This window comes from Rhinopithecus roxellana, chromosome 1 (assembly GCF_007565055.1).
Source record: "Rhinopithecus roxellana isolate Shanxi Qingling chromosome 1, ASM756505v1, whole genome shotgun sequence".
Taxonomy (NCBI): Eukaryota; Metazoa; Chordata; class Mammalia; order Primates; family Cercopithecidae; genus Rhinopithecus; species Rhinopithecus roxellana.
In genome coordinates, this window is record NC_044549.1 from 160,129,628 (window position 1) to 160,156,163 (window position 26,536).

A 26,536-nucleotide genomic window follows, 5' to 3' on the forward strand; every position below is an offset into this window, starting at 1 on the left:
CTTAACTTTTCTTTTTGAAACAATTTCAGTCTTTAAAAAGTTGCAAAAATAGGCTGGGGCATGGTGGCTCAGGCCTGTAATCCTAGCACTTTGGGAGACTGAGGCGGGCAGACTGCCTGAGCTCAGGAGTTCAAGACCAGCCTGGGCAACAAGGTAAAACCCCGTCTCCACTAAAAATACAAAAAATTAGCTGGGCATGGTGGTGGGCACCTGTAGTCCCGGCTACTCGGAAGGCTGAGGCAGGAGAGTCACTTGAACACGGGAGGTGGAGGTTGCAGCCTGGACGACAGAGTGAGATTCCATCTCAAAAAAAAAAAAGTTGCAAAAATAGTAAAAAGATTTCATATAAACTTTTACCCAGATACTCTAAATGTTAATACTTACTTGAGTACAAGAATTAAAATCGCCAGGCAAGGTGGCTCACACCTGTAATCTCAGCACTTTGGGAGGCCGAGGCAGGTGGATCACGAGGTCAGGAGATTGAGACCATCCTAGCCAATATGGTGAAACTGTCTCTATTAAAAATACAAAAATCAGCTGGGCATGGTGGTGCGTGCCTGTAATCCCAGCTACTCAGGAGGCTGAGGTAGGAGAATCGCTTGAACCAGGGAGTTGGAGGTTGCAGTGAGCCGAGATTGTGCCACTACACTCCAGCATGGTGACAGAGTGAGAATCCATCTCAAAAAAAAAAAAAAGGAATCAAAATCATGAAATTAACACTAATACAATGTTATCATTGTATCAATGTAACACACAATGTTCATCTGATCTATACAATTTATTCTGATTTCACCAATTGTCCCACTATTGTTCTTTTTCCAGCCCAGGCTCTAATCCAGGATTTCACATTGCATTTCACCGTCAGGTCTCCTTAGTCTGTTTTAGTATGGAACAGTTCCTCAGTGTTTGTCTTTCATGAACTTGACACTTAATAAACCACCTCTCAATTTCAGTCTGTCTGCTCCCTCCTCAGGATTAAATTCAAGTTATGCATTTGGTAAGAATATCACAGAAGTGATGTTGTATCCTTCTCACTATATCATATTAGGAGATACATAATGTTTGGTGACATCCCAAAGGTTTCTCCACTGTACAGTTATGAATTTCAAAGGGAGAATAGTATCTCCTGAAGACTTTGAAATGATATCTTTTTGTTATTTTCTTTGTTACTTCTATTTTTTAAGAGATGATGTAAATATCCTTTTACTCATCACACTTTCACCCAACATCCATTGATGATTCTTGCATGAAACTACCATAATTTTTTTTTTTTTTTTTTGAGACGGAGTCTCGCTCTGTTGCCCAGGCTGGAGTGCAGTGGCGCTATCTCAGCTCACTGTAAGCTCCACCTCCCAGGTTCACACCATTCTCCTGCCTCAGCCTCCCGAGCAGCTGGGACTACAGGCGCCCGCCACCACACCTGGCTAATTTTTTGTATTTTTAGTAGAGACGGGGTTTCACCGTGTTAGTCAGGATGGTCTCCATCTCCTGACCTCGTGATCCGCCCACCTCGGCCTTCCAAAGTGCTGGGATTACAGGTGTGAACCACCGCGCGTGGCCTAAACTACCAGAATTTAAAACTAGAATAACAGTGAGGAGAAACATAAACCTATGAAAATTACCTAAAAAACGGGAATGTCCCTGGTTCTCTCTCAGAGAGCAGGTGGAAGTTACAAGCTGTCCATTGTTTTCTTTCAATTATTAATGAGTCCTGGGCTTCCACTGAATGGCCTTGACCCCACAGACCTTTGAGAGTGCTGTGTCTCATAACTTTGGCTCATTGGGTAATATGGCCTTGTGGCATCCATATTTTAGACTCTGCATAAATCCTTTACCCTACACTCCATGCTAACAGATCTTAGATTTTTCTGTATCTATTTGCACAGGACCTGCTCATCCTGGCACATGTGGTGTCACTTGGGCTGTACCTGTTTCCATTTTCTTCACCATTTTTACAAATCAAATACTTCCCAGAAGTCTCAGCTTGAAGCTCTCTTCTGCATTAAGGCATTATAGGGGTACAGGGCTTAGCTTTTCTTTTGACATTTTTCTGTACTTAAGAATGAAGTTTGGAGCCAGCATGGTGGCTCACACCTGTAATCCCAGCACTTTGGGAGGCTGAGGTGGGAAGATCACTTGAGTTTAGGAATTTGAGACCAGCCTGGGCAACAAAGTGAGACCTTCTCTCTACAAAAAAATAAAAAACGAATTAGCTGGATGTAGTTGTGCCTGCCTTAGTCCCAGCTACTCAGGTGGCTGAGTGGGGAGGATTGCTTAAACCTAGGAGGCCAAGGCTGCCGTGAGCTGTGATTATGTCACTGTACTCCAGTCTGGGTGACAGAACAAGACCCTGTCTCAAAAAAAAAAAAAAAAAAAAAAAGTTTGGGCCTCAGCATTCGTTCAATACCTCCTATAGCAGGGGGCAGACAAGGAAGGGTAATTCATATCTCTTGAGAAGTAGTAAAAAGAAGTGCATAAAATCAATGAATTATAAAACAAAAAAAAAAGAACAAAGCTCATGGAAATCCAAAGAAATCACATAAAAGGCATTTAAAATGGGCCATGAAGACTGCAGATTCTGAGCTCTGTGTGAAGGTAGGAGGCTTTTAGGCAAAGAGGAAAGCTGGCTATGGGCATAAAGTGATCACACTTACAGAGATATATGCAAAGTGTATTTGGGGCTGAAACAGTATGCATTCTAGAGTGGTTGAGAAAAGGGATCATAAGAGATAGGCTGAACTATCTTATGTAGGCCCTTATGCTGTGCAGAGTGGTACCTTAGCCTGGGGTTTCAGGACAATAATTCTTGCAGGAAGATGGAAGGTGGACTGGATAAAGGTGTTATTGGAAGAATGGGCACCAATCAGTAGAGTTTCAGGTGGAAGATAATCACCCAAATGTAGGCAGTAGTTAGAAAGGGGCAGCTAGTTTTCAAGCAACCACTGTATATTTTTTTCTCTGCAATTCTGAAATCTCAAAAGCTGAAAACCAAAAATTTTTTCCTGAGCTTGCATAAAACATATTTGGTAGAAAAACATAACCTAAACTGATGCAAAGCTATTTATTATCTTTGTCTTTATCTCACCTAGATTAAAAGACAGCCATAATTCTTTACTGCTCCTCCCATCCACAGATGGTGTCTGTTTCCCCTCTGCATGAATCTGGCTGGCCTTGTCATTCATTGGCTTAGACCAATAGAATGTGGTGGAAATGAGTCTATGTAGCCTTCACGGCTGGGCCTTAAGAGATCTGCTTCTGCATTTGCCCATCTTAGAAAGTCTCTTTCAGTAGCCAGCTGCCAGGTAGAAGCCCAACCACCATGAGCTTATCCATACTGTTAGAAAGCCCAAAGTTGCACGGAGAGGCAAGTTGAAAGAGCACTGAAATGCTCAAATGGGAATGAAGACTTTTTGTATTTTCTAGCCCTGCCAAGTCACCAACTGAAAGCAGCTGAGTTAAATGACTCCAATCACACCATGCAAAGCAGAAGAACCTGCCAGCCAAACCCTTCCCAAATTCCTGACACAACAGATTTCTGAGCAAATAAAATGGTGATTTTAAGCCACTAATGTTTTGTGAACATTTGTTACATTGCAATAGATAATCCAAGCATATACTTATGTAATTCATGATTTTCTTTGCAGAAAATTGGTAGTCACCCCAGACCTTACCGAAGGTACTATGTAATATACGATACATGCACATTTTACCTTTCTAAATTGAAAAACAAAATCTGAATTTAGAAATTCATCTGACCGCAAGAATTTTAAGAGAGGATTGTCCTTTGTATTATGGAAATAGAGTCGTCTAGACTCCCTGTCTTTTGCATTCACTAAATGTCATGCATGATGGTTGAGTCTCCTCCAGCCATTTCATGTATGTATCTATTTCCCCATACTCATTAACAGTTTCTCTAAACCAGCAGCTAACTTCAGCATGCATCAGTGTCTTTTGGAAGGCTTGTTCAAACACAGCTTCCTGGCTCCACCCTCAGAGTTTCTGATTCAGTGGGTCTGGGGGTGGGGCTTGAGAACTTGCATTTTTGATAAGTTCCCAGGGAACTTACCTGCTGTTGGTCCAAGGACCACTTTGAGAACTACTGCTCCAGGGAAAAGTGCTATATTTTAAATTTTAAGAATTTACCCACCAGCCCAAAGTGCTTACCAAATACACATGGATGGAATTTCTCCGCATCTTCCAACTTTGCCATGCTTTTAAAGCCTCAACTTTTACTCCCAGAGGTCTTCCTGGCTAGGACCTAGACTTAAAAGACATTAATTCCTTGTCTTATTAGATTGTCGTCTTTGCTTTCTTCTCAGCACATTCGATAAGACACTGTGAAGAAAATGTCCCTTGTGATCTCTTTTTTAACCTGTCCTGGAACAAATCAGCAGAAATGCCTTCACTGTGAATCAGTTACCCTCGATTTATAGCCTTTTCTTCCTTTTCTTATTTCTTTTTCTTTTGGTGGCTTCCAGATAAAATGTTTCTTGCTACCGTTTCACAAAATAGAAGGAGGGACCAATAGGAAGATAATCTTTTTGTTTAGAGGTCCATCTGTCAAAGCCTGCGTTTTAGAGACTGCATTACTGAGGCCCGAAAAGTAGAGCCACTCGCTCTGGGTCATACAGCTGATAAACGCAAGCACCCGAGCTCAGTTCTTCCTGACCCTGTTACAAACTGCCTCACTAAATGAGGACCCCCATCCGCTTCCCATGCCAGGAAAGCACAGCTCATTTGTCCTAAAGTTAACTTTACACAAATCACACCTTTCAAGCCTTCTTGAAACTTTTCTTTTTTCCCTCAAGGGTGACGGGACGGTCACGCTGATTCATCTTGGCCAGGGACCCCAAACATCTCCCCTCCTCCGGCCCAGGCGCCGTCACCCAGGCTCCACGGGTCCGCGGGACACAGCCGAGGAGAGCGCCTGGAAGCGTCGCGCCCTCAAAGCCAAGCGATTAAGTTGGTTCCTCAAATTGTTCCCGACAGGAGGGGCAGGAAATAACACCGGGGTCTGGCGGCGGCCGCAGCAGGAGGGGGAGAAGCGCGGGCCGTCTCCCGGGCAGTGCTGGCGGCCTCTCATCGATCTCGGGTCTAAGGTCCGGCCGGGTCATCATTCCTGCCGTTTCCCCAGCATTCGCGGTACCACATCACCCCTGCCTCGGTCGTCGCTCAGTCACTCCCTCCGCGCCGAGTCCTGGAGCGGCGGGGTTCCTGGAGGCCTGGGTTTCCCTAAGGGGCCCCAATGCCCGCAGCCCCCGACCCGCTCAGGTGTAAGGAAACAGGTCACTGGCGGCTGCAGGCCTGGGCCAGGCGGGGCCTGACAGAGGCAAAAGCCGGGAGGGGGAGCGGAAGACGGCCAGGAGGACCCCTGCGCCCTCTCCTCCGCGCCGCCCGCCGGGCTGCCAACCCAGCCACCCTGGGTGCGACGCGGCGCCTTTTCCGCCGCTGGGAGTCGGGCAACAGGTGAAGAGGCCGGGCGTCCGCTGCGCCTCCGCGGGGCGGTCCCTCTCCTGCCCGCCTCCCGCCCGCCCCTCTCCACGCCCCCTCCCCTCCTCCGGGCCTCCACCGCCTTCCCGGCTGCCCGGCAGCCTCCCCTCGCTCGCTCTCCTCTTCCTCTAGGGCCCCAGCGCAGCTCGGGAGCCCGCGCACCGAGGCGCTAGGGGCGCCGCGCACTCGAGGGACACGCGCCGCGCCTGGACAGCCCCCGGCGGGCGCCCCCTCGCACCCCCTGCCCCGCGCCGGCCGCGCTCCCCTCCCCCGCGCCTGTGTCCCAGGGGCGCAGGGCCGCGCGTCCAGCCGCAGACCCGCCGGGGGTCCCCGGGGACGCGCCAGCCGAGCAGTGGCTCGACGATGGAGGATCCGCAGCGCGCCCGCTCGCACACGGTCACCACCACCGCCAGCTCCTTCGCAGAGAACTTCTCCACCAGCAGCAGCAGCTTCGCCTACGACCGGGAGTTCCTCCGCACCCTGCCCGGCCTCCTCATCGTGGCCGAGATCGTGAGTGCCGACGGGCCGGGGGTGGCGGGGGGCTCAGCTGGACCCCGGCGCGTGCTTCCGCCGTGCTTCTCGGGATGGAGCCTGCTCAGATCTTCCCGCGGGCTTTAGGGAACGGTTTTGCTCAGCCTCGCCTTCTTCCCAAAGTGCAAGACTCTCTAAACAAGGTCCAACAAACTCTGGCTGTCCTGGGAAGAAAGGGTTGTGATCCTCAGGATGCCTTGCTGTGGGAGAAATGCAGCTTGTTGGGCCCTCTCGGTGCGGCAGCAGATCCTGGGAGCAGGATAGTTGGGTTAGTGGCTATTGAGTTTGTGTTGAGTGTCAGAGACACCTGGTGCCTTTCTCACCTGATCTCCACGTGGATGGTTTCCTCCCTGAAAATAAAGCTTTCCTAAGATCAGGGGAAGAGGAAAGGGCTTCTTTCTTTTCCTAATTTATCTCCCCGGTAGTAACATTGAGGTGAGTCAGGAAAATTTTACTGAATAAAATCCGAGTGCCGCAACCTATTTTAGGACCAAAGAGGTCTTTTGCAAGGTGCTGTGCACATCCTGGTTTAGGCTCAGAACATTCCTGGGAAGGAGGCAGGGCATGGGCGTTCTTCTCTCCATTGGAGGGCATAGAGGCTGGAAACTCACGTGATCTCCCCAGAAGTCCCAGTCAGTCCTTCATGGGCTGAGAAAGGACTGGAGCCCTGTCAGCAGCTAGAGGTGGTCACTGTTTGAGTCTTCTTCGTGTACCAGAGTCTTGTCAAGCCCTTCAGATGTCCTCATACCCTCGTGTAATCCACACGACCACCCTCCCCTGTGAAGGCCTAGTGAGGGGACGTAAATCACACCGGTGGATGGTGAAGCATGGCTTCAAACCCAGGCCTGCCTTTCTGCAGGGCCCTGCTAATAACTGCGAACGGTTGAGACAGCTTCCAGCTGCCTCAGCAGTGCCCTTCTGCCATCTCTCATAGACTTCTGTTAAATATTTGGGAATTCAAATCGAGCCTATGTAGGAGTTAGAGAATGGGCACGCCATCACGGTGCAGAAGTGACTGAAGACCTGGCCGGTTCCTTTGAGAAACCTGAAGTAAATCCTGTGTGCCTCAAGTAGCTTGCTTGCTCCCCCAGTCTCAGATCCCACCCGGACCTGCTCTGTGAAACTCCTGGTGGTCATAGTGCACATAAGGTATGAGAAGTGTTGGCTTAGCTCCTCTCCCAGCTGGTTGCCTCAGCGAGTATTGAGGACTTCAGGAGACTCAAAAGCCGAAGGTATTAGAATCGCCTTGCAGGGCCTGGCTTTTAGGACTTCAACAAATATTTGCTGTGCAAATGGAGGAGTTGGCAGGCTCCTCTGCTTCAGCAGCGCAAACAAAAGCTAAAATGAGGGAGATGGGCCTTCTACCTTGGGGTGGATTTGGGCCAGGCATGAAGCCTAACTCCTTTTTTTTTTTCCTGATTTATAATCAATATGCTCTGTGTACTGCACTTTTCAGGAAATACAAAAGTGAAAGAAATGTAAATGGCCCACAATCCCATTACTAGAAATAGTCACTGTTGACATGTTAGCATGTGTCCTTTTAGATTTCATGTAAGTTTTTTGAAAAAGATGGGAAAACATGTAAGCAAAATCACCCTTATTACTACTATAGTTTTTATTTTTGACAGAGATAATTATGCACCTTTTTTGTTTGTTTGTTTGCTTTGTTTTGAGACAGGGTTTTGCTCTCTCAGCCTGGGGTGCAGTTGGCAACATCATGCCACCTTGACCTCTCCGGCTCAAGCGATCTTCCCATCTCAGCCTCCCGAGTAGCTGAGACCACAGGCATGCACCACCACAGTTGGATAATTTTTAATTTTTTTTCTAAGGACAGGGTCTCTCTGTGTTGCCAGGCTGGTCTGAAATTCCTAGGCTCAAACAATCCTCCCACCTTGGCCTCCTAAGGTGCTGGGATTATAGGCATGAACCACTGTGCTCCACCTTATGCCCGTATTTTAAAGATTCGGTCCTACAGGCAGAAATGTATGTTTCTCCGACTGTCTTCATCTCTTAGAGCTCTAAACAACATGTTAATAATGCTGTTTTTTGGTGTTCCCTCACCCACCCAGTGGTAGACATTATCCATTGCCTTTCTACTCTGAAAGGTGAGGCTTTAGCTGGGATGCCCTCTTCCCCACCTCCAATTATACATACCCTCTTCCTGTCTCCCAATATAGGTCCCCACTTATGATGGTTCAACTTAGGATTTTTCAGCTTTACAGATGTTGTAAAAGCAGTATGCATTCAGTAGATATCATACTTTGAATTTTGAATTTTGTTCTTTTCCCGTGCTAGTGATACGCGGTAGATATTTTTTCATGATGCTGGTCAGCTCTCAGTCACCCACGCCATCACCAGCGCAAACCACCCATCCTCTCCAGCGTGCTGTGCTGCCGGGTGATTCTGCCAGCCGGAAGCTAACCTAAGTGTTCTGAGCACGTTTAAGGTAGGCTAGGCTCAGCTATGATGTTTGGTAGGCTAGGGGTATTAAACGCATTTTTGACTTTGGATACTTTCCACTAGGGTGGGTTTATCAGGATGTAACCTCATTGTTACGTCCTGTCAAGAAGCTGAGAGACTTCGGATTCTGTCAGAATCATCCTCATGACTGGCCTCTCTGGGAGCCTCTGGCCTGGTGGCCTGCGCACAGCTGGCCGAGTGGGCTCTCCTGCACCATCACCCTGAAGATTCTCTTCCTTTCCTGGGTTGGATCCTCTGCTTCCCATGTCCAGTGTCCTCTGTCTTGCTTTGCTTCCACTGGGGGGACCCAAAGCCTCTTGTAGTTTTCTAAGAAAGCATTGCATGTGGAAATGGAAATTTGCACCTTTCAGAATATCTTGATTCTATATACAATTCCTAGTTCGACTAGGTAAAGAGTGTTAGATTGAAAATGTTTTTCTTCAGAATTTAAAATGTATTCTTTTATTGTCCTTTAGCTATTCTGATCTAGTTTTGTTTTGTTTTGTTTTGTTTGAGATGGTATCTTACTTTGTCACCAGGCTGAAGTGCAGTGGTGTGATCACAGCTCACTGCAACCTACCCCTCCTGGGCTCAAGTGATCCTCCCACCTCAGCCTCCCAAGTAGCTGTGACCACAGGCATGGGCCACCATGTCGGGCTGATTTTTTGTGTATTTTTGGTAGAGACAGGGTTTCGCCATATTGCCCAGGCTGGTCTCGAACTCCTGAACTCAAGTGATCTGCCTGCCTCAGCCTCCCAAAGTGCTGGGATTATAGGCATGGGCCACTGCACCTGGCTGTAAAAATTTTTATTTCAATTATTTATCTCCCTCTAACCCTGACTTCTGGAAATGTGTTGAACCTTCTTTTTCCCAGAGATCTAAAATATCACAATAATGTACCTTCATTTGAGTGTGTTTTCTCCCAATGTACTGGGCACCTGGTGTGTTCTCTCAAGTAAGGGAAATTTACGTAAGCTTTAGGAGACTCCTCCCCCATTTTACAAACGTATTTTTAGTAAACAAAATACAATTTTTTTTTTTTTTTTTTGAGACAGAGTCTGGTTCAGTTGCCCAGGCTGGAGTGCAGTGGGCCTCATAATGTCACTCAGGCTGGAATTGAGTGGCGCAATCCCAGCTCACTGCAACCTCTGCCTCCTGGGTTCAAGCGATTCTGGTGCTTGAGCCTCCCAAGTAGCTGGGATTATAGGCGTGCACCACAACGCCTGCCTCATTTTTTTATTTTTCATAGAGACAGGGTTTTGCCATGTTGGCTGGGCTGGTCTCCAATTCCTGACCTTAAGTGATCCACCCACCTCAGCCTCCCAAAGTGCTGGGATTACAGGTGTGAGCCACCTCACCCAACCAAAATAAAATAATGGCTCTTTTAAAAGTTTATAAAAAATAAACATTTATACATTGTTGGTCGGGCATGGTGGTTCACACCTGTAGTCCCAGTACTTTGGGAGGCTGAGGCCGGCAGATTGCCTAAGCCCAGGAGTTTGAGACCAGCCCAGCCAACATGGTGAAACCCCATCTCTACTGAAAATACAAAAATTAGCCCAGCATGGTGGTAGGCATCTGTAGTCTCAGCTACTCAGGAGGCTGAGTCAGAAGGATCACTTAAGCCTAGGAGGTCGAGGTTGCGGTGAGCTGGGATCGCGCCACTGCATTCCAACCTCGGTGACATTGTGAGACCCTGTCTCAAAAAAAAAAAAAAAAAAATCACATTCTTTTAAGTTAAAGGTATAGGTTGGGAGTGCATCCTTGGACACATTTTCGGATAAATGTCTTCTCTTCTCAGCTGCAGTTCACTCAGACTGACTTTTACATTACAAATTCAGGAAGGCAGTGCAGCTCACTGTGGTTGAATGCATTTGACTTGTGTTCAGTTTCTGGTTCTGCTCCTCACCATGTACAGTGTGAGCCATTCTTTCAATTGGAAAGTATCTCATAGAGTTGTCAGGACCCGAACCACACAGCTGTGCATGAAATGCTTAGCAAAATACCCTGGATTACTCTTCAGTTATCTCCTTGTCTCATTGCCTTCTCTTCAGCTTCCAGTTTTTGCTGCTTTGCTTCCAGCCTTTTCCTTTGGTATATTTTAACTCCAGCAAATGCCAGACAGAGAATTAATGGTTTCTCTGCCAAGATATTATAGCAGCAGGGATGAGTATTCAAGCATCTTCCAGTTCATGGTAGACCAACTTTGAATTCACTCCTGATCAACATAGCCCAGCCTCCAGACAAGTACATGAGGAGAGGGAGCTGTGGAAGGTCAAGTCCAGGGAGCTAGAAGGTTTGATGGTTTCTGGCTGCAGAACCACCTGCCCTTACCTGCACATAAAGCAAGACCTTACCGAAGGAGTTTTTTTGAGACAGAGTTTCACTGTGTCACCCAGGCTGGAGAGTGCAGTGGCGCAATCATAGCTCACTGCAACCTGGAACTCCTGGGCTCAAGAAATCCTCCTGCCACAGTCTCCTGAGGAACTGGGACTACAGACATGCACTGCCAATGCCTAGCTAATTTTTTTAGAGACAGGGTTCTCACTATGTTGCCTAGGCTAGCCTCGAACTCCTGGCCTCAAGCAGTTCTACTTAGGCCTCCAAAAACACTGAGATTGCAGGCATAAGCCATTGCGGCCAGAAGATTTTTGTTTAATTTGAATTTTCTCTTTCCATTTTCTCAGTTCTTTCTAAAACTCCTTTTATACTTTTTTCTTTGCATATGTTTTCTCATGATTGTTTTTCTAACTGATCTGTGACCTGCTGTTTGCTTTTACTATTCCGTGAACACTTTTCAGGGTCTTGGATCTTTTGAATTATTACCATTTTCTATCTTAAAGAAGTACTGTACCTGGTTTCCCCAGTTTTCTATTTTAAAACTAATGTGTTTCTAGGGTTTACTAGTATAACAAGTGCTGTAGCAATCTTTTTTATTTGTCTGTCTTTCCACATTTGTCCAGTGCTTTTCTTGAGGAAAAGTTCCTTGAGGTAGAATTGTTGGGCTAAAGGGTATATACATTTAAGGATTTTGTGACATAGTCTGAAGTTATCTTCCCCAAAGTTCTACTGGTTGAAACTGGCATCAATAGTATGAGCCTTTTAAACAAAAAATACTTTTAAAAAATTCCAAATGTTAAGGATCACCTTAAATAACATACTGTGTTTTATTGATTATAATGGGTATTTCTTATTCATGTTTTAATATCTGAATCAGGGTACAGCTTATAATTGAGGGTTTCTTGGATCTCATGAAATATGGACCTATTGATTCTTTATCTGGGGATAGAGGAGAGTGTCTGTTTCAAACCTTTGCAGTCCCATTCCTGAGACTAAGATATACCTACCCGCCCCACCCCAAGAAAAATGCTACTTTCTGCCTTGTGAAAACAAAATACTGAGACAAAGAATTACTAAGAACCTGACTTCCTGCCTGAACCTGGGGAAATGAAATTATGCAGAGGACAAAACAGTGTTTTTTTCAAATCCCTTGTCAAAATCGCTTGCTCTGGCTTTGAAGGTGAGTGGTAGTAGCTGTACCTGTTAAAACACTCAAGGCTGTGCCAATGTAACATCATGTGGAAACCAAACCATGGTAGTTTCCTTCCTTTTAAAGTTTTATAACAAGCTAGAAGCAATCCAGTACTTGACCTGTGAATTGTAGGATGCTGTGATCTCATAACTATTACAAGTACTTGAAGAATGAAAGTGATTTGTAAGAAGCTGAGTAAATTGTGCCCTTCCTGTTATTGATGACTTCAAAATGAATTATAGTATCCATGTAATAATGTTAGGTCACCTTTTATTTATTTACTGTCATGAGCAAACTTAGTTGGGAAGGATAAGTAGGGTTTACTGAGAGTTGGAATTTTAATTATTCTGTTGCCCTGTTGAGTTCCTTTAAAAAATAGTGAACATGGTTTCCATTTCTTAAAAGCAATACCCGACATTTGTAGAAAAAACTTTTATTTATTAATTTTATCATTGTTATTATTATTTTTAGATAGAGTCTTGCTCTGTCCCCCAGGCTGGAGTGCAGTGGCATGATCTTAGCTCACTGCAACCTTAGCTCACTGCAACCTCTGCCTCTCAGATTCAAGCGATGCTCGTGCCTCAGTCTCCTGAGTAATTGGGATTACAGGTATGCCCACCACCACGCCCAGACAATTTTTGTATTTTTAGTAGAGACAGCGTTTCACCAAGTTAGCCAGGCTGGCCTCGAACTCCTGGCCTCAAGTGATCCACCCACCTTGGCCTCACAATTGTTCCAGAATTTAAGTTATATATTATCTGTAATTTTTTTTTTTTTTTTTTTTGAGACGGAGTCTTGCTCTGTTGCCCAGGCTGGAGCGCAGTGGCTGGATCTCAGCTCACTGCAAGCTCCGCCCCACCGGGTTCACGCCATTCTCCTGCCTCAGCCTCCCTAGTAGCTTGGACTACAGGCGCCCGCCACCTCGCCTGGCTAGTTTTTTTGTATTTTTTAGTAGAGACGGGGTTTCACCGTGTTAGCCAGGATGGTCTCGATCTCCTGACCTCGTGATCCGCCCGTCTCGGCCTCCCAAAGTGCTGGGATTACAGGCTTGAGCCACCGCGCCCGGCCTGTAATTTTTTTTAAAGCGTAGTCACTTGTAAACTACTGTTTCCTGCTGTGACCATCTGTGCTGGATACCTTCCATTTGTCCTTCACATTCCCTCTCCACCGTGATCCTGTATGGACTTCTTAAGGGCCTCCCTGCCCTCTGATGTCCCACTGGCTGTATCTACTGGTATCATCAACATGAGACTCTCGGGTGAGAGGAGAGCAGGTTCTGGACCTTCATTCCCCAGGGTTCCTCCCTGCTGGGTCTCTGCTGGTTGTCTGTGTCCCTGTACAGAAGACAGGCTACCTAGCAGCTCTCTGCACACTGCTCTTTTCCCTGACTTTGATAACTGTTCGCTCACCCCCGCTTCTGATTGCCAAGTACTGCCCTATAGCTTGTGGTTTTCCTGCACCCTGCGGTATAAACAACATCTTTATTAAACCCTACTCAGATTACCCAATCTGAATGTGCCTGCTTTCCTGCTGAGACCTGATATATTACCTGTTTTCATCAATGATTAATTTATCATGACATTCATAATGGCCACATAGTATTCCATAAATATCCAGGCTCCTACTGTTCAACGTATATTTATTTCCTTCTTTTAAACATCTTTTAAGCTAAATCTTTCTGGATGTTCTTTAGTGTTTTCTGAGAATGATTACTTAGAATTGATAAGAGGGTATGTGAATCTTCTTTAAAGATAAGTTTATTGGCCGGGCAAGGTGGTTCACACCTGTAATCCCAGCACTTTGGAAGGCTGAGGCGGGAGGGTCACCTGAAGTCAGGAGTTCAAGACCAGTCTGGCCAACATAGCGAAACCCCATTTCTACTAAAAATACAAAAATCAGCCGGGTGTAGTGGCGGACACCTGTAATCCCAGCTACTCTGGAGGCTGAGGCAGGAAAATCGCTTGAACCTGGGAGGCAGAGGTTGCAGTGAGCCGAGATCGCACCACTGCACTCCAGCCTGCGTGACAGAGTGAGACCACGTCCCAAAACGAACAAACAAAAAAGATTATTAAGGTATACAGTAAATTCACGTTGTTTAGTGTAGAGTTCTATGAGTTTTGGCATTTGTGTTTTTGAAAAATAGCTTTATTGAGATATAATTACATATACAATTGACCTTTTTAAAGTCTGCAACTCAGGGGTTTTTAGGATATTCACAGAGTTGTATAGCTATCACCACTGTCTTATTTTAGAATTTTTTTTCCCTCTGAGATGGAGTCTCACTCTTTCGCCCAGACTGGAGGGCGGTGGCACAGTCTCAGCTCACTGCAACTTCTGCCTCCCAGGTTCAAGCAGTTCATCTGCATCAGTGTCCTGAGTAGCTGGGATTACAGGCCACCATACCTGGCTATTTTTTTTTTTTTTCCTGAATTTTTAGTAGAGATGGGGTTTCACCATGTTGGCCAGGCTGGTCTCAAACTCCTGACCTCAAGTGATCTACCCACCTCAGCCTCCCAAAGTGCTGGGATTACAGATGCGCACCACCACGCCCAGCTAATTTTTGTATTTTTAGTAGAGATGGGGTTTTGCCATGTTGGCCAGGCTGGTTTCGAGCTCCTGGCCTCAAGTGATCCACCCATCTAGGTCTTCCAAAGTGATGGGATTATAGGCGTGTGCCACCATGACCAGCTGAATATTTTCTCTTTAAAAAATTTTTTTAAATGTCTTCCTACTGTCACTACTCTTATTCAAAGAACGTTTTCACCCCTCAAAAACAACTTCATCCTTATTAGCAGTCACTCCCCATTCCTCCCTTCCCTCAACCTTTGGTAACAACCAAGTTAACTTTCTATCTTTATGAATTTGCCTATTCTGGACATTTCACATAAGTGGAATCCTATGTGGCCCTTTTGGTCTGACTTCATTCACTTAGCATCATGTTTTTTAGGGTCATCCATGTTGTAGTATATATCAGTACTTCATTTTTTTTTTTAATTGTCAGATATTTCACTGATGTATACATTATTTTGTTTACTTATCAGTTGATGGAGTTGTAATAGGTACTTCGTGTTCATGTTTTAATATCTGAATCAGGGTGCAGCTTATAATCGATGCCAAATTCATATACTGCTAAAACAAACAGAAACCTGGCAGCTGGGATTTCAGTCTGGATTCTGTTGAATCTATAGATCAATTTGGTGAGTACTGCCATCATAACAAAATGAAGTCTTATAACCTATGAACTTGGGATGTTCATATTGCCTATTACAAATAATGCTGCTGTGAACTTTCATGTACAAGCTCTTTCTTTCTTTCTTTTTTCCTTCCTTCCTTCCTTCCTTCCTTCCTTCCTTCCTTCCTTCCTTCCTTCCTTCCTTCCTTCCTTCCTTCCTTCCTTCCTTCTTTCCTTTCTTTTCTTTTCTTTTCTTTTCTTTTCTTTTCTTTTCTTTTCTTTTCTTTTCTTTTCTTTTCTTTTCTTTTCTTTTCTTTTCTTTCTCTTTCTTTCTTTCTTTCACGCAGTCTCACTTTGTTGCCCAGGCTGGGGTGCAGTAGCGCAATCTCGGCTCACTGCAACCTCCGCCTCCCCAGTTTAGATGATTCTCCTGCCTCAGCCTCCTGAGTAGCTGGGATTACAGACGCCTGCCAGCACGCCTGGCTAATTTTTGTATTTTTTTTAGTAGAGACTGGATTTCACACGTTGGCCAGGCTGGTCTGGAACTCCCTAACCTCAGGTGATCCACCTGCCTTAGCCTCCCAAAGTGCTGGGATTACAGGCAAGAGCCACCCTGCAGCTGGCCCAAGTTTTCTTTTTTTTAATTAACAGTTTTTGTTTTTTTTTTAGAGACAGGATCTCACTCTGTTTGCCAGCCTAGAGTGCAGTGGCATCATCATAACTCATTGTAACCACAAACTCCTGGGCTTGAGCAATTCTCCCTCTCAGCCTCCAAGTAGCTAGGACTCCAGGTGTGGGCCACCATGCCTGGCTGGCTAATTGTTTAACTTTTTGTAGAGACAGGGTCTTGAACTCCTGGCCTAAAGTGATCCTCCCACCTTGGCCTTGCACAGTGCTGGATTACAGTCATGACCCACTCTGCCCAGCCTATGTACAAGCTTTTATGTGTACATATGTTTTCAGTCCTCTTGAGCATTTAGCAAGGAATGGAGTTACTGGGTAATGTCATATCTTTATGTTTAATATTGAGGTGGCTCACGCCTGTAATCCCAGCACTTTGGGAGGTCAAGGCAGGCAGATCACTTGAGCCCAGGAGTTAGAGACCAGCCTAGGCAACATGGCGAAACCCCATTTCTACAAAAAATACAAAAAATTGGCTGGGCATGGTGGTGTGTGCCTGTAGTCCCAGCTACTTGGGAGGCTAAAGTGGGAGGATCACTCGAGCCAGGAAAGTTGAAGCTGCAGTGAGCTGAGATTTTGCCACTACGCTCCAGCCTGGGTGACAAGAGTAAGATCCTGCCTCAGAAAAAAAAAAAAAAAAAAAAAAAATTAAAGCACTGCTAGACTGTTTCCAAAGGGACTGTACTGCTTTACAATCCCTGCTGCAACATGAGGGTTCTAATTCTTCACTTCCTCGTCAAGACTTATTTTCTTTGATTCTGGCCGTCCTAGTGAATGTGAGATCGTATCTCATTGTGGATTTGGTTTGCATTTTCATAATGACTAACAATATTGAGCAATCTTCATGTGCTTAATGGTCATTTGTACATTTTCTTCAGGAAGCTTTTGTCCATTTTAAAAATGGGTTAATTTGTCATCTATTGTTGAGTTGTACGAGTTCTTTACACATTCTGGGATAAATCCCTTGTCAGATATATGATTTGAAAGTATTTTTCTCCCATTCTGTCTGTTATCTTTTCACTTTTCTTGAAGATGTCCTTAGAAGTGCAAAGGTTCTTAATTTTGAAAAAGTCCAATTTTTATAGTTTTTCTTTTGTCATTTGTGCTTTTGATGTCATATCTGAGAAGGCTTTGACTAATCCAAGGTCACAAAGATATTCTCTATTTTCTTCTAAAAGTTGTAGATCTTATATTTAGGTCTACGATTCATTTTGAGTCCATTTTTGTCTATGATGTGAGGGAAGGGTTTAACCTCAATCTTTCACATATGGATATCAATTGTCCCAGCACCGTTTATTAAAAGACTGTTTTTCTCCCATTGAATTATCTTGGCACTCTTGTTGAAAATCAAATGATCATAAATATGATGGTTTATTTCTGGATTCTCAGTTATATTTGATTGATGCACATCTCTGCTCTTATGCCAGTACCATGCTGTATTGATTACTGTAACTTTGTAGTAAGTTTTGAAATTCAAAATGTGAGTCCTCCAACTTGGTTCTTTTTCCAAGTTGTTTTGGCTATTCTGGGCCCCTTGCATTTCCAAATGAATTTTAGGATCAGCTTGTCCTATAGTGCCAAAACAAACTACTGAAAATCTGGTGGCTGGGATTTCAGTCTGGATTCTGTTGAATCTATAGATCAATTTGGTGAGTACTGCCATCATAACAAAATCAAGTCTTATAATTTATGAACATGGGGTATCTTTATATCTATTTAGGTCTTCTCTAATTTCTTTCAACAATATTTTGTAATTTTCAGTATACATGTCTTGCGCTGCTTTTGTTAAATTTATTTCTAAGTATTTTATTCTTTTTGATGCTATTGCAATTGGAAGTATTTTCTTAAGTTCATGTTTGGATTGTTCAGTGCCAGATTATAGAACTCCAATTGAGTTTTTATTTCTCTTATTTTATATAAAAAATTTATACAAAAAAATTACAAGGTTTCACCATGTTGCCCAGGCTGGTCTCAAACCCCTGAGCTCAAAGGATCCACCTGTCTCGGCCTCCCAAACTGCTGGGATTACAGGCGTCAGCCACCATGCCCAGCCTCCAAATGAGTTCTATATCCTTTCTCTTGCATTCTATAACTTTGTTGACCTAATTTATAGTTCTAATAATTATTTTGTGGTTCGACATATGTTTTTAAGGCTTTTGGTGTTGCTGCCAAGTTATACAAAAAAATTCATACCAGCTTGCATTCGAATGGTGTTTCAGCATATAACAAGATTTGTTTCTGCAAATACTCAAATTTTCTTTAGATATTTGCCAACTTGTTTGGGGTAGGAGATATTTGGAATAATAAAAACCAATTTGGCATGGGCACCAACTGGTCAGAGAGAACAGCTATAAATAATATTCAGGGGATCCTGGACATGTGAAAAAGAGCAAATTGTTTTTATTTGCATTTCTGTGATCATTAAAGTTGAACATTTTAAATATGCTTATTAGACATCTATTTTTAATTAATTAATTTATGTTTTTTTTGAGACAGGGTCTCTCTCTGTTGCCCAGGCTGGAGTGCCGTGGTGTGATCATTGCTTACTACAGCCTCAACCTCCTGAGCTCAGGTGATCCTCCCACCTCAGCCTCCCAAGTAACTGGAACTACAGGCACACGCCACTACACCTGGCTAATTTTTTGTATTTTTGGTGGAGACAGGGTTTCGCCATGTTGCCCAGATTGGTCTTGAACTCCTGGGCTCAAGCGGTCCACCTGCCTCAGCCTCCCAAAATGCCAGGGTTACATGCCTAAGCCACCATGCCCAGCCACATGTTACTTTTTATTACTATTCATGCCACTTTTTTTTGTCAGAAATTCTAATTTGTATGAAATTTAAACTGTTAACTTCCTTTAGCCTTCTGGGCATTACTTAGCTAAACAGGGCTTCCCCAGCCCCAAGGTTACACAAATACTTGAAGAAAATATAGGAGAATTTTTTTTTTTTTAATATTTACTTTTTTGGTTGGGTGTGGTGGCTCACACCTGTAATCCTAGCATTTTGGGAGGCTGAGGCAGGTGGATGGCTTGAGCTCAGGAGTTTAAGACTAGTGTGGGCAACATGATGAAACCCTGTCTCTACAAAAAGCACAAAAATTAGCTGAGCATGGTGGCGTGTGCCTGTAGTCCCATCTACTTGGGAGGATGAGGTGGGAGGATGGCTTGAGCCAAGGAGGTAGAGGTTGCAGTGAGCCATGATCGTGCTGCCACTGCACTCCAGCCTGGGCAACAGAGCCAGACCCTATCTCAGGAAAAATACAATAAAAATATTTACCGTCTTAAATTTTAAGAAGATCTTCTTGTATGTATAATGTAAGAATTTTACTTTTTTACCCAAGTGGATATTCAATTGCATCACTATTAATCATATTTTATTTCCTTATATGCAGAACTATTTCTTAACCCTATTTTGTTCTATTCCTGTGTGAATTCCCAGGCCCTTTTAATTATTATAGTGTTATGTATTTTAATATTCAATAGGGTAAGCCATACAAAATTTTCTGTTTCTTTGCTGTCGCTGTATACTTTTACTAACATTTAAGGTGATTTTTAGAATCAATGTTTCTTCAATTCCATTTCAACTTGGATTGTGATTTCATTATATTTATAAACGAATTTGGGGAGTTGACTTTCTGTTACCAAACCTTACCATCTAGGAATGTTGTATCTCTTCATTTATTCAGGTTATTTTATGTTCTCAAAGTGCTGAGTTTTTTCCAGATTAATCTTAGGCATTTCTTACTCAGTTTTAAGTATTTTCAATTTTTGATAAATGAGATTTGTCAAAAATGAATTGGATTTCACTCATTTCTGATTATTTGTGATTTATAAGAAAGCTGTTAATTTTTAAATTTTTGTCTTGTGTGTAGCTATCTTGAATTATTCTCATACTTTTTGAATATGGGTTGTTTTCATTTTCTTTTTATACTTTTTTCCATTATTGCATAGACTAAGATTGCCAGTGTAATGTCAAATAATTGGGATGATGTAGATATCCTTGGCTTGCTCATAACTTTAATTGGATATTTCCAGTATTATAATGATAGTGCTATTTTAACTGTAGGGTCTGTTAGTCTTTATTGAGTTAAGGAAGGGAAGTTTAACTGTATCCCCTTTTTAATTAGGAATGATTTGAGCAGTATGAATGGGAATGGAGCTAGGAGATAGGATTGTTTTGGTGGGGAAGTGCTTTTTATTGAGGTGATCATTTGAGTTTTGTTTATTTCAGTTGGCTAATGTAGTGAACTGTATTAGGAAACCTAATGTTGAATTATTCTTGTACTCTTGGGATAACCTCTACTTAGTTGTATGATTTTAATAAGCTATTGAATTTAAATGTTTTTTACTCTTGGATTTGATTTATTAATATCATATCTAGGGATATTGTGGTTATGTGCATATGTAAAATCAGCCTTAGTTTCCTTTGATGTGTTCCATTTTGTCTGATTCTAATCCTGTCAGACCAGCTTTTTTTGTAGCATTTATTTATTTTCTTGTCCCTTTATCTTTTTTTTTTTTTTTTTTTTTTTTTTTTGAGACAGAGTCTCACTCTGTCGGCCAGGCTGGAGTGCAGTGGCAACACAATCATGCTGGTTGGCCCACTGCAACCTTTGCCTCTAAGGTTCAAGTGATTCTCCTGCCTCAGCCTCCCTAGTAGTTAAGATTACAGTTGTCCGCCATCTCACCCGGCTAACTATTTTTGTATTTTTATTTTAGTAGAGACAGGGTTTCACCATGTTAGCCAGGCTGGTCTGAAACTCCTGACCTCAGGTGATCCATCCGCCTCGGCCTCCCAAAGTGCTGGGATTACAGGCGTGAGCCACTGTGCCTGGCCTCTTTATCGTTTTAAACTAATCATGGTAATTTATTTTCACCATGCATTTCTCCAATTTCTTTTTTAAGAGACCAGTTCTTGCTGTGTTGCCCAAGCTGGAGTGCAGTGGCTGTTCACAGGTGAAATCATAGTACACTTCAGCCTTGAACTAATGACCTCAGACAATCCTCCCACCTCAGCCTCCCAAGTAGCCGGGACTGCAGGTGAGCACTAATATGCCAAGTTGTCCCTTTATGTTTTTATTTTTTATTTTTTGGGGGGGAGGATGGAGTGTCACTCTTGTTGCCCAGGCTGGAGTGCAATGGCACGATCTCAGCTCACTGCAACCTCTGCCTCCCAGGTTCAAGTGATTCTTCTGCCTCAGCCTCCCGAGTAGCTGGGATTACAGGCGCACACCATCACGCCCAGCTAATTTTTGTATTTTTAGTAGAAACAGAGTTTTACCATGTTGGCCAGGCTGGTCTCGAACTCCTGACCTCGGGTGATCCACCCTCCTCAGTCTCCCAAAGTGTTGGAATTACAGGCGTGAGACACTGCACCCGGCCTTGTCCCTTTATTTTTTAATTGAGTGGGATTTGTATAACATAAAATTAACCAGTTTAAAATGAACAATTGAGTGACATTTACTACATTTACAGTGTTGTACAATTGCCACTTCTAATTCCAAAACACTTCATGTCCTCCAAAAGGAGACACCCCTTTTATTTTTTACCTTTCCTTGTCATCTTGTTATAAGTACATCTTCTATATGTATCATATAGTTAGATTTTATTTCTATACACAGTCTGAGAACTTGTCTTCCAATATAGGAATTTAACACATTTATATTTATTGTGATTATTTAGAATTCTTAGTTTTCCTTATTTTTTCCTCTAGTGATTTAAAGTTATAAATTCTATTTGTTTGGAGTTACTTTAAAATTTTTACCCACATTTTAAGCTAATAGTTTTCTAAATATCCAGATAATTAATCAAGATATATAATTATATGATTCCATTCAAAGGACAACACTTTCCTCCTTACCTATTCCTGGCCATGTACTTTATGTCAGCCAACTTTCTCTGGATTAAAAAAAAAATGACAGCTTTATTGAGATATAATTTACATACTGTAAAGTCCACCCATTTAAAGTATACAACTAAGTTGCTTTTAGAATATTCACAGCATTGTACGATCATCACTACAACTACTTTTAGAACATTTTCAGTACCCTAAAAAGAAACCCCATAGCCACTAACATATATTCTCCATCTCTTCCCAAATCCTCCCTCCACCAGCCCTAGTCAGCTACTAATCTACTGTCTGTCTCCATAAATTTGCCTATTTTGGACATTTCCTATAAAGGGAGTCCTATAATATATGGTCTTCTTTGACTTCTTTTTGTGGCTTCTTTCACTTAGCATAGTATTTTCAAGATTTATCCATGTTGTGGCATGTATCAGTATTTCATTTCTTTTTTTTAACAAACTAATAGTCCATTGTGTAGAAATATCACATTTTATTCATCTGTTCATGGACATTTGGTTGTTTCTGCCTTTTAACTATTATTAATAATGCTGTTAAGAATATTTATGTAGAAGGTTTTGTGTGGATATATATTTTTATTTCTCTTGAATATATTTCATGCTGTTGAGAGTGGAATTGCTATCATCATATGGTAACTCTCCATTTAACTTTTTGAGGAAATGCCAGACTATTTTTCAAAGTGTGTGTGCCATTTTACAATCCCTGTGCTACTTTTTAAAAAATGATTTCTTAGGAATCATTGCTTGGCAGTCATCTTAAGATTCCCACCCATATTACTGAACAACTGTTTAGACTTAACCACAGGTTTAAATTTGTTCGCGATATTATTTTTCATGTTATTTTTTGTGTCACTTTCTTGATTTTTCGTTTTGCTGGAGATACCTTTTTGCGTAATTCTTTTAGAAAGGGTTTGAAAGTGGTAAACTTTTTGAATCATTGCACATCCATCACATCTTCTTTTACCTTCATACTTGAATAATAATTTGGTTAGTATAAAACTATAGATCTCAAAATTTCATTAATTTTTACTCAGTTCTTATTTTGGAGAGGTGAGGACAGGATCTAACCCTGCCACCCAGGATGGAGTGCAGTGGCATGATCTTGGCTCACTGCAGCCTCAACATCCCCAGGCTCAGGTGATCCTCCCACTTCAGCCTCCCGAGTAGCTGGGACTACAGGCACTTGCCACTATGGCCAGCTAATTTTTTTGTAGAGACAGGATCTCGCCACGTTGCCCAGTCTGGTCTCAAACTCCTGTGCTCTAGTGATACATCTGTGTTGGCCTCCCAAAGTGCTGGGATTACAGGTATGAGCCAGCATGCCCAGCCAAGACAATTTTTTAAAATTAATTCTTTGAGGATATTGTTCCATTGTCTTCTAACATCCAGTGTTTTTGTTTTTTGGCTTGTTTTGTTGTGGTTAGACAGGGTGTCACTCTGTCACCTAGGCTGGAATGCTATGGCTCAAACATGGCTCACTGCAGCCTCAGCCTCCTGTGTAGGTGGGACCACAGGTGTGCACCACCATGCCTGGATTTTTTTTTTATTTTTTGTAGAGATAGGAGTCTCACTTTGTTTTGCGGGTGGGTCTCCAATTCCTGGGCTCAAGCAATCCTTCTGCCTCAGCTTCCCAGAGTGCTGGGATTACAGGTGTGAGTCACTGTACCTGGCTGCATTCAGTGTTGTTAATAAGAGACTCGATGGTCTGGTAGTATCTAAACAGGCCTGTTAGTCTCAGTATCTCCCAGGCCTTGACCATTCGTGAATGTACATTCCCACAGACTTTGTTGCAGCAGAGTCTTGCGTGAATGATGTCTTACACTACTACCCATGCAAATGTACACTGGTGGTGTAGCAATAAATTGTAGGTGAAATGGCGGTGTTATATACAGGAGAATTGGCTTATGAAAGGCAGTTTTGTAATCATGTAAGATAATTATAGGGAAGTTTCTTCAGGTTGATGTGGTTTGGAATAAAAGATTGTTAAGGCCTTCCTTGGAGTTTCCCAAGTCCTGGTGGGATCTCTCCCTGCCCTCACTCTAATCTGGGAGGACTCAGGGAGACAAGGCCCTTCTCTCAGGACAGCTCTAGCCTGATATTTCCTGGTGTTACCTGCTGAGAATATGTTCCTTGCATCTGTTGCAGTAAACTGTAACTTCTATAATGTTTGTCAGAGGGCTAGCTTTCACTGGGCTTCAAATCCACTCCTCTGTGGGAATCAGGTTCTCTTTTCCTTTTAAGTAACTAAATGGTCTAGAAGCTTTTGAAATTGTTTCCCTAACTTTAGGGATCTATGGCGATATCTCCCTAGATACCACTATATGTCTGGAAGAGGCACGATCTCGGATCACTGCAACCTCTGCTTCCTGGGTTCAAGCAATTCTATGTCCCAGTAGCTGGGATTACAGGCGCGGCCACTATGCCTGGCTAATTTGTGTGTTTTTAGTAGAGACGAGTTTTTGCCGTGTTGACGCAGCTGGTCTCAAACTCCTGACCTCAAGTGATCCACCCACCTCAGCCTCCCAAAGTGCTGGGATTACAGGAGTGAGCCATCACACCTGGCCTGGAAAGGCATTCTTTATTTGTCCTCCTCGTCATTTTTTGGGCTCTTTATAAGTACTATACAAATCTAGCTTCAGCATAGGGAAATTGCTCTTATTTTCTGCATTGGTTCTTTGTTTCCTCCTTTAAGGGAATCGTAATTCAATCCAGGAGTTCCAGGACAGATTAAACTATCTTCAATATCTCCTAATTTTTCTTTCGTGTTTCTCTTTGTACTTTGCAAAGAGTGTAATTTTCTAGAAAAATTACACTTTAAGCCCAAATTCAGATTTCCAGTTAAGTATGCGCTGCCTTTCAACCCATCTATTGCTTTGTTATGGCCTTGATAGTTTTAATTCCCAAAAATTAGTCATTCTAAAATGTTTGCTTTTAGTCTGATCTCTTTTTTATTGAATCACTGTAAGGATCTTGAGTGTATTTTCTTTGTTTTGAGAGACCACTTCTGCTTGTTGAATCTGTTGCTTCTCCTGTGCTGTTTTCTTCAGTCATTTGGTGATTAATGGTTGTCCATGTTTGTAATCATAGATGAAATGACTGGAGCCTGTTTGCTCAGCTTAAGTGAGAATCCCCGTACCCCGGCAGTGAATACGGGTTTTCATCATGTGAGCTGCATCTTGTGGTTTTTCAAAGGAAAGGAAATATTGATAGGCCTGGGAGGGGGAAACTAGGGGTAGTGGAGCTGCATAGGCTTTCTTATGATGTGTGCAAATAGCTTGTTGAAGCATCTGGAAATCAAATCTTTATCCTGGGGGCTATTTCCAGAAGTAGCTGCTGCACGGAGGGGGAAGATAATTTAGTCAGTAGTTTCTAAGTCTTTAAATGTACTCCTTAGCAGATTACCCTTGACTCATTCCTTCTCCAACTTTGGTTATTGCTTCGCATCCTTGGCTTATCTGAAGGTGTTTGGAGGCTTGCTTTTTTTAGTAGGTCCTCTATTTTCCACTCCAGAGCTGCAGACAAGAAACTCCCTTGGTTATCATTGGTTTGTTCTGAAGTGCCTTCCGGGAAGTTCTCTCTGCTCCAGACTGCTGTTGCTGCTTTTTCTAGCTTTTCAGCACTACTACGTATTTTTTTAATTTGGGGGTGGGAGACGTTTCAGTGGAATTTGGGAAGGATAAAGAGGTCAACATACAGGTCTAGCTACAAAGAAGTTCAGTAGTTTTGTTATTCACTTATGGATATTTTTAGCATCTATTAGGAATAGTGACCTTCTTTGTTGTGAATATTTTTTCTAGCTTATCTCTTAGTTTTATTTACAGTGCTTTTTTTTTTTCTCTTTTTTTTTTGAGATAGTCTTGCTCTGTCACCCAGGCTGAAGTGCAGTGGCACGATCACAGCTCACTGCAGCCTCGACCTCCTAGGCTCAAGTGAGCCTCTCACTTTAGCCTCCTGAGTAGCTGGGACTACAGTTACGTGCCACCATGCCTGGCTGATTTTTTTGTTTGTTGCCCAGTTCTCAAACTCCTGGGCTCAAGCAATCCTCCCGCTTTGGCCTCCCAAAGTGCCATAGTGATTTTATTTACAAAATCTAAAGTATATCTTCAAATCTCTCAGTCTTACTGGCTTCCCCATGTTGGGCATCATCCTTACAAAGTACTGTCTCACTAACATGTTAGCAAAGCCTGCGTTCTGTCCCCTCGCTTCCCCACAACCCCGCCCCCGGACAGCATGAGCTTCACCACTTGTTCCACCTTCTCCACCAACTGCCGGTCCCTGGGCTCTGTCCAGGCACCCAGCTATGGCATCTGGCCAGTCAGCAGCGCAGCCAGCATCTCTGCAGGCGCCGGGGGGCTCTGGTTCCCAAATCGCCGTGTCCCGCTCCACCGGCTTCCAGGGTGGCATGGGGTCCGGAGACCTGGCCACGGGGACGGCCAGGGGTCTGGCAGGAATGAGAGGCATCCAGAATGAGAAGGAGACCATGCAAAGCCTGAACGACCACCTGGCCTCCTACCTGGACAGAGTGAGGAACCTAGAGACCATGAACCGGAGGCTGGAGAGCAAAATCTGGGAGCACCTGGAGAAGCAGGCACCCCAGGTCAGAGACTGGAGCCATTACTTCAAGAACATCGAAGACCTGAGGGCTCAGATCTTCTCAAATACTGTGGACAATGCCCACATTGTTCTGCAGATTGACAGTGCCCGTCTTGCTGCTGATGACTTTAGAGTCAAGTATGAGACAGAGCTGGCCATGCGCCAGTCTGTGGAGAATGACATTCATGGGCTCTGCAAGGTCATTGATGACACCAA

The 26,536-nt window shown here is 43.4% G+C and overlaps 1 protein-coding gene and 1 pseudogene across 3 annotated transcripts in view; one reads left to right on the forward strand and one right to left on the reverse strand.

The window, feature by feature from the left end:
* The first annotated feature begins 5,309 nt into the window (after positions 1-5,309).
* CMTM8 (CKLF like MARVEL transmembrane domain containing 8) overlaps positions 5,310-26,536 on the forward strand; it is a 128,562-nt gene continuing 107,335 nt past the window's right edge. Inside the window, exons 1-2 of one of the 3 annotated variants that reach the window (XM_030932712.1) lie at positions 5,310-5,466; positions 5,623-6,000. In XM_030932712.1, coding sequence (XP_030788572.1) covers positions 5,854-6,000 — 147 coding nt within the window. In that variant the 5' untranslated portion in view covers positions 5,310-5,466; positions 5,623-5,853. Of the gene's footprint in view, positions 5,467-5,553; positions 6,001-26,536 lie in introns of those variants that run through there. The other 2 variants (XM_030932721.1, XM_010354460.2) reach the window with 2 other exon arrangements.
* Positions 10,501-10,675, reverse strand: LOC115898293 (annotated as a pseudogene).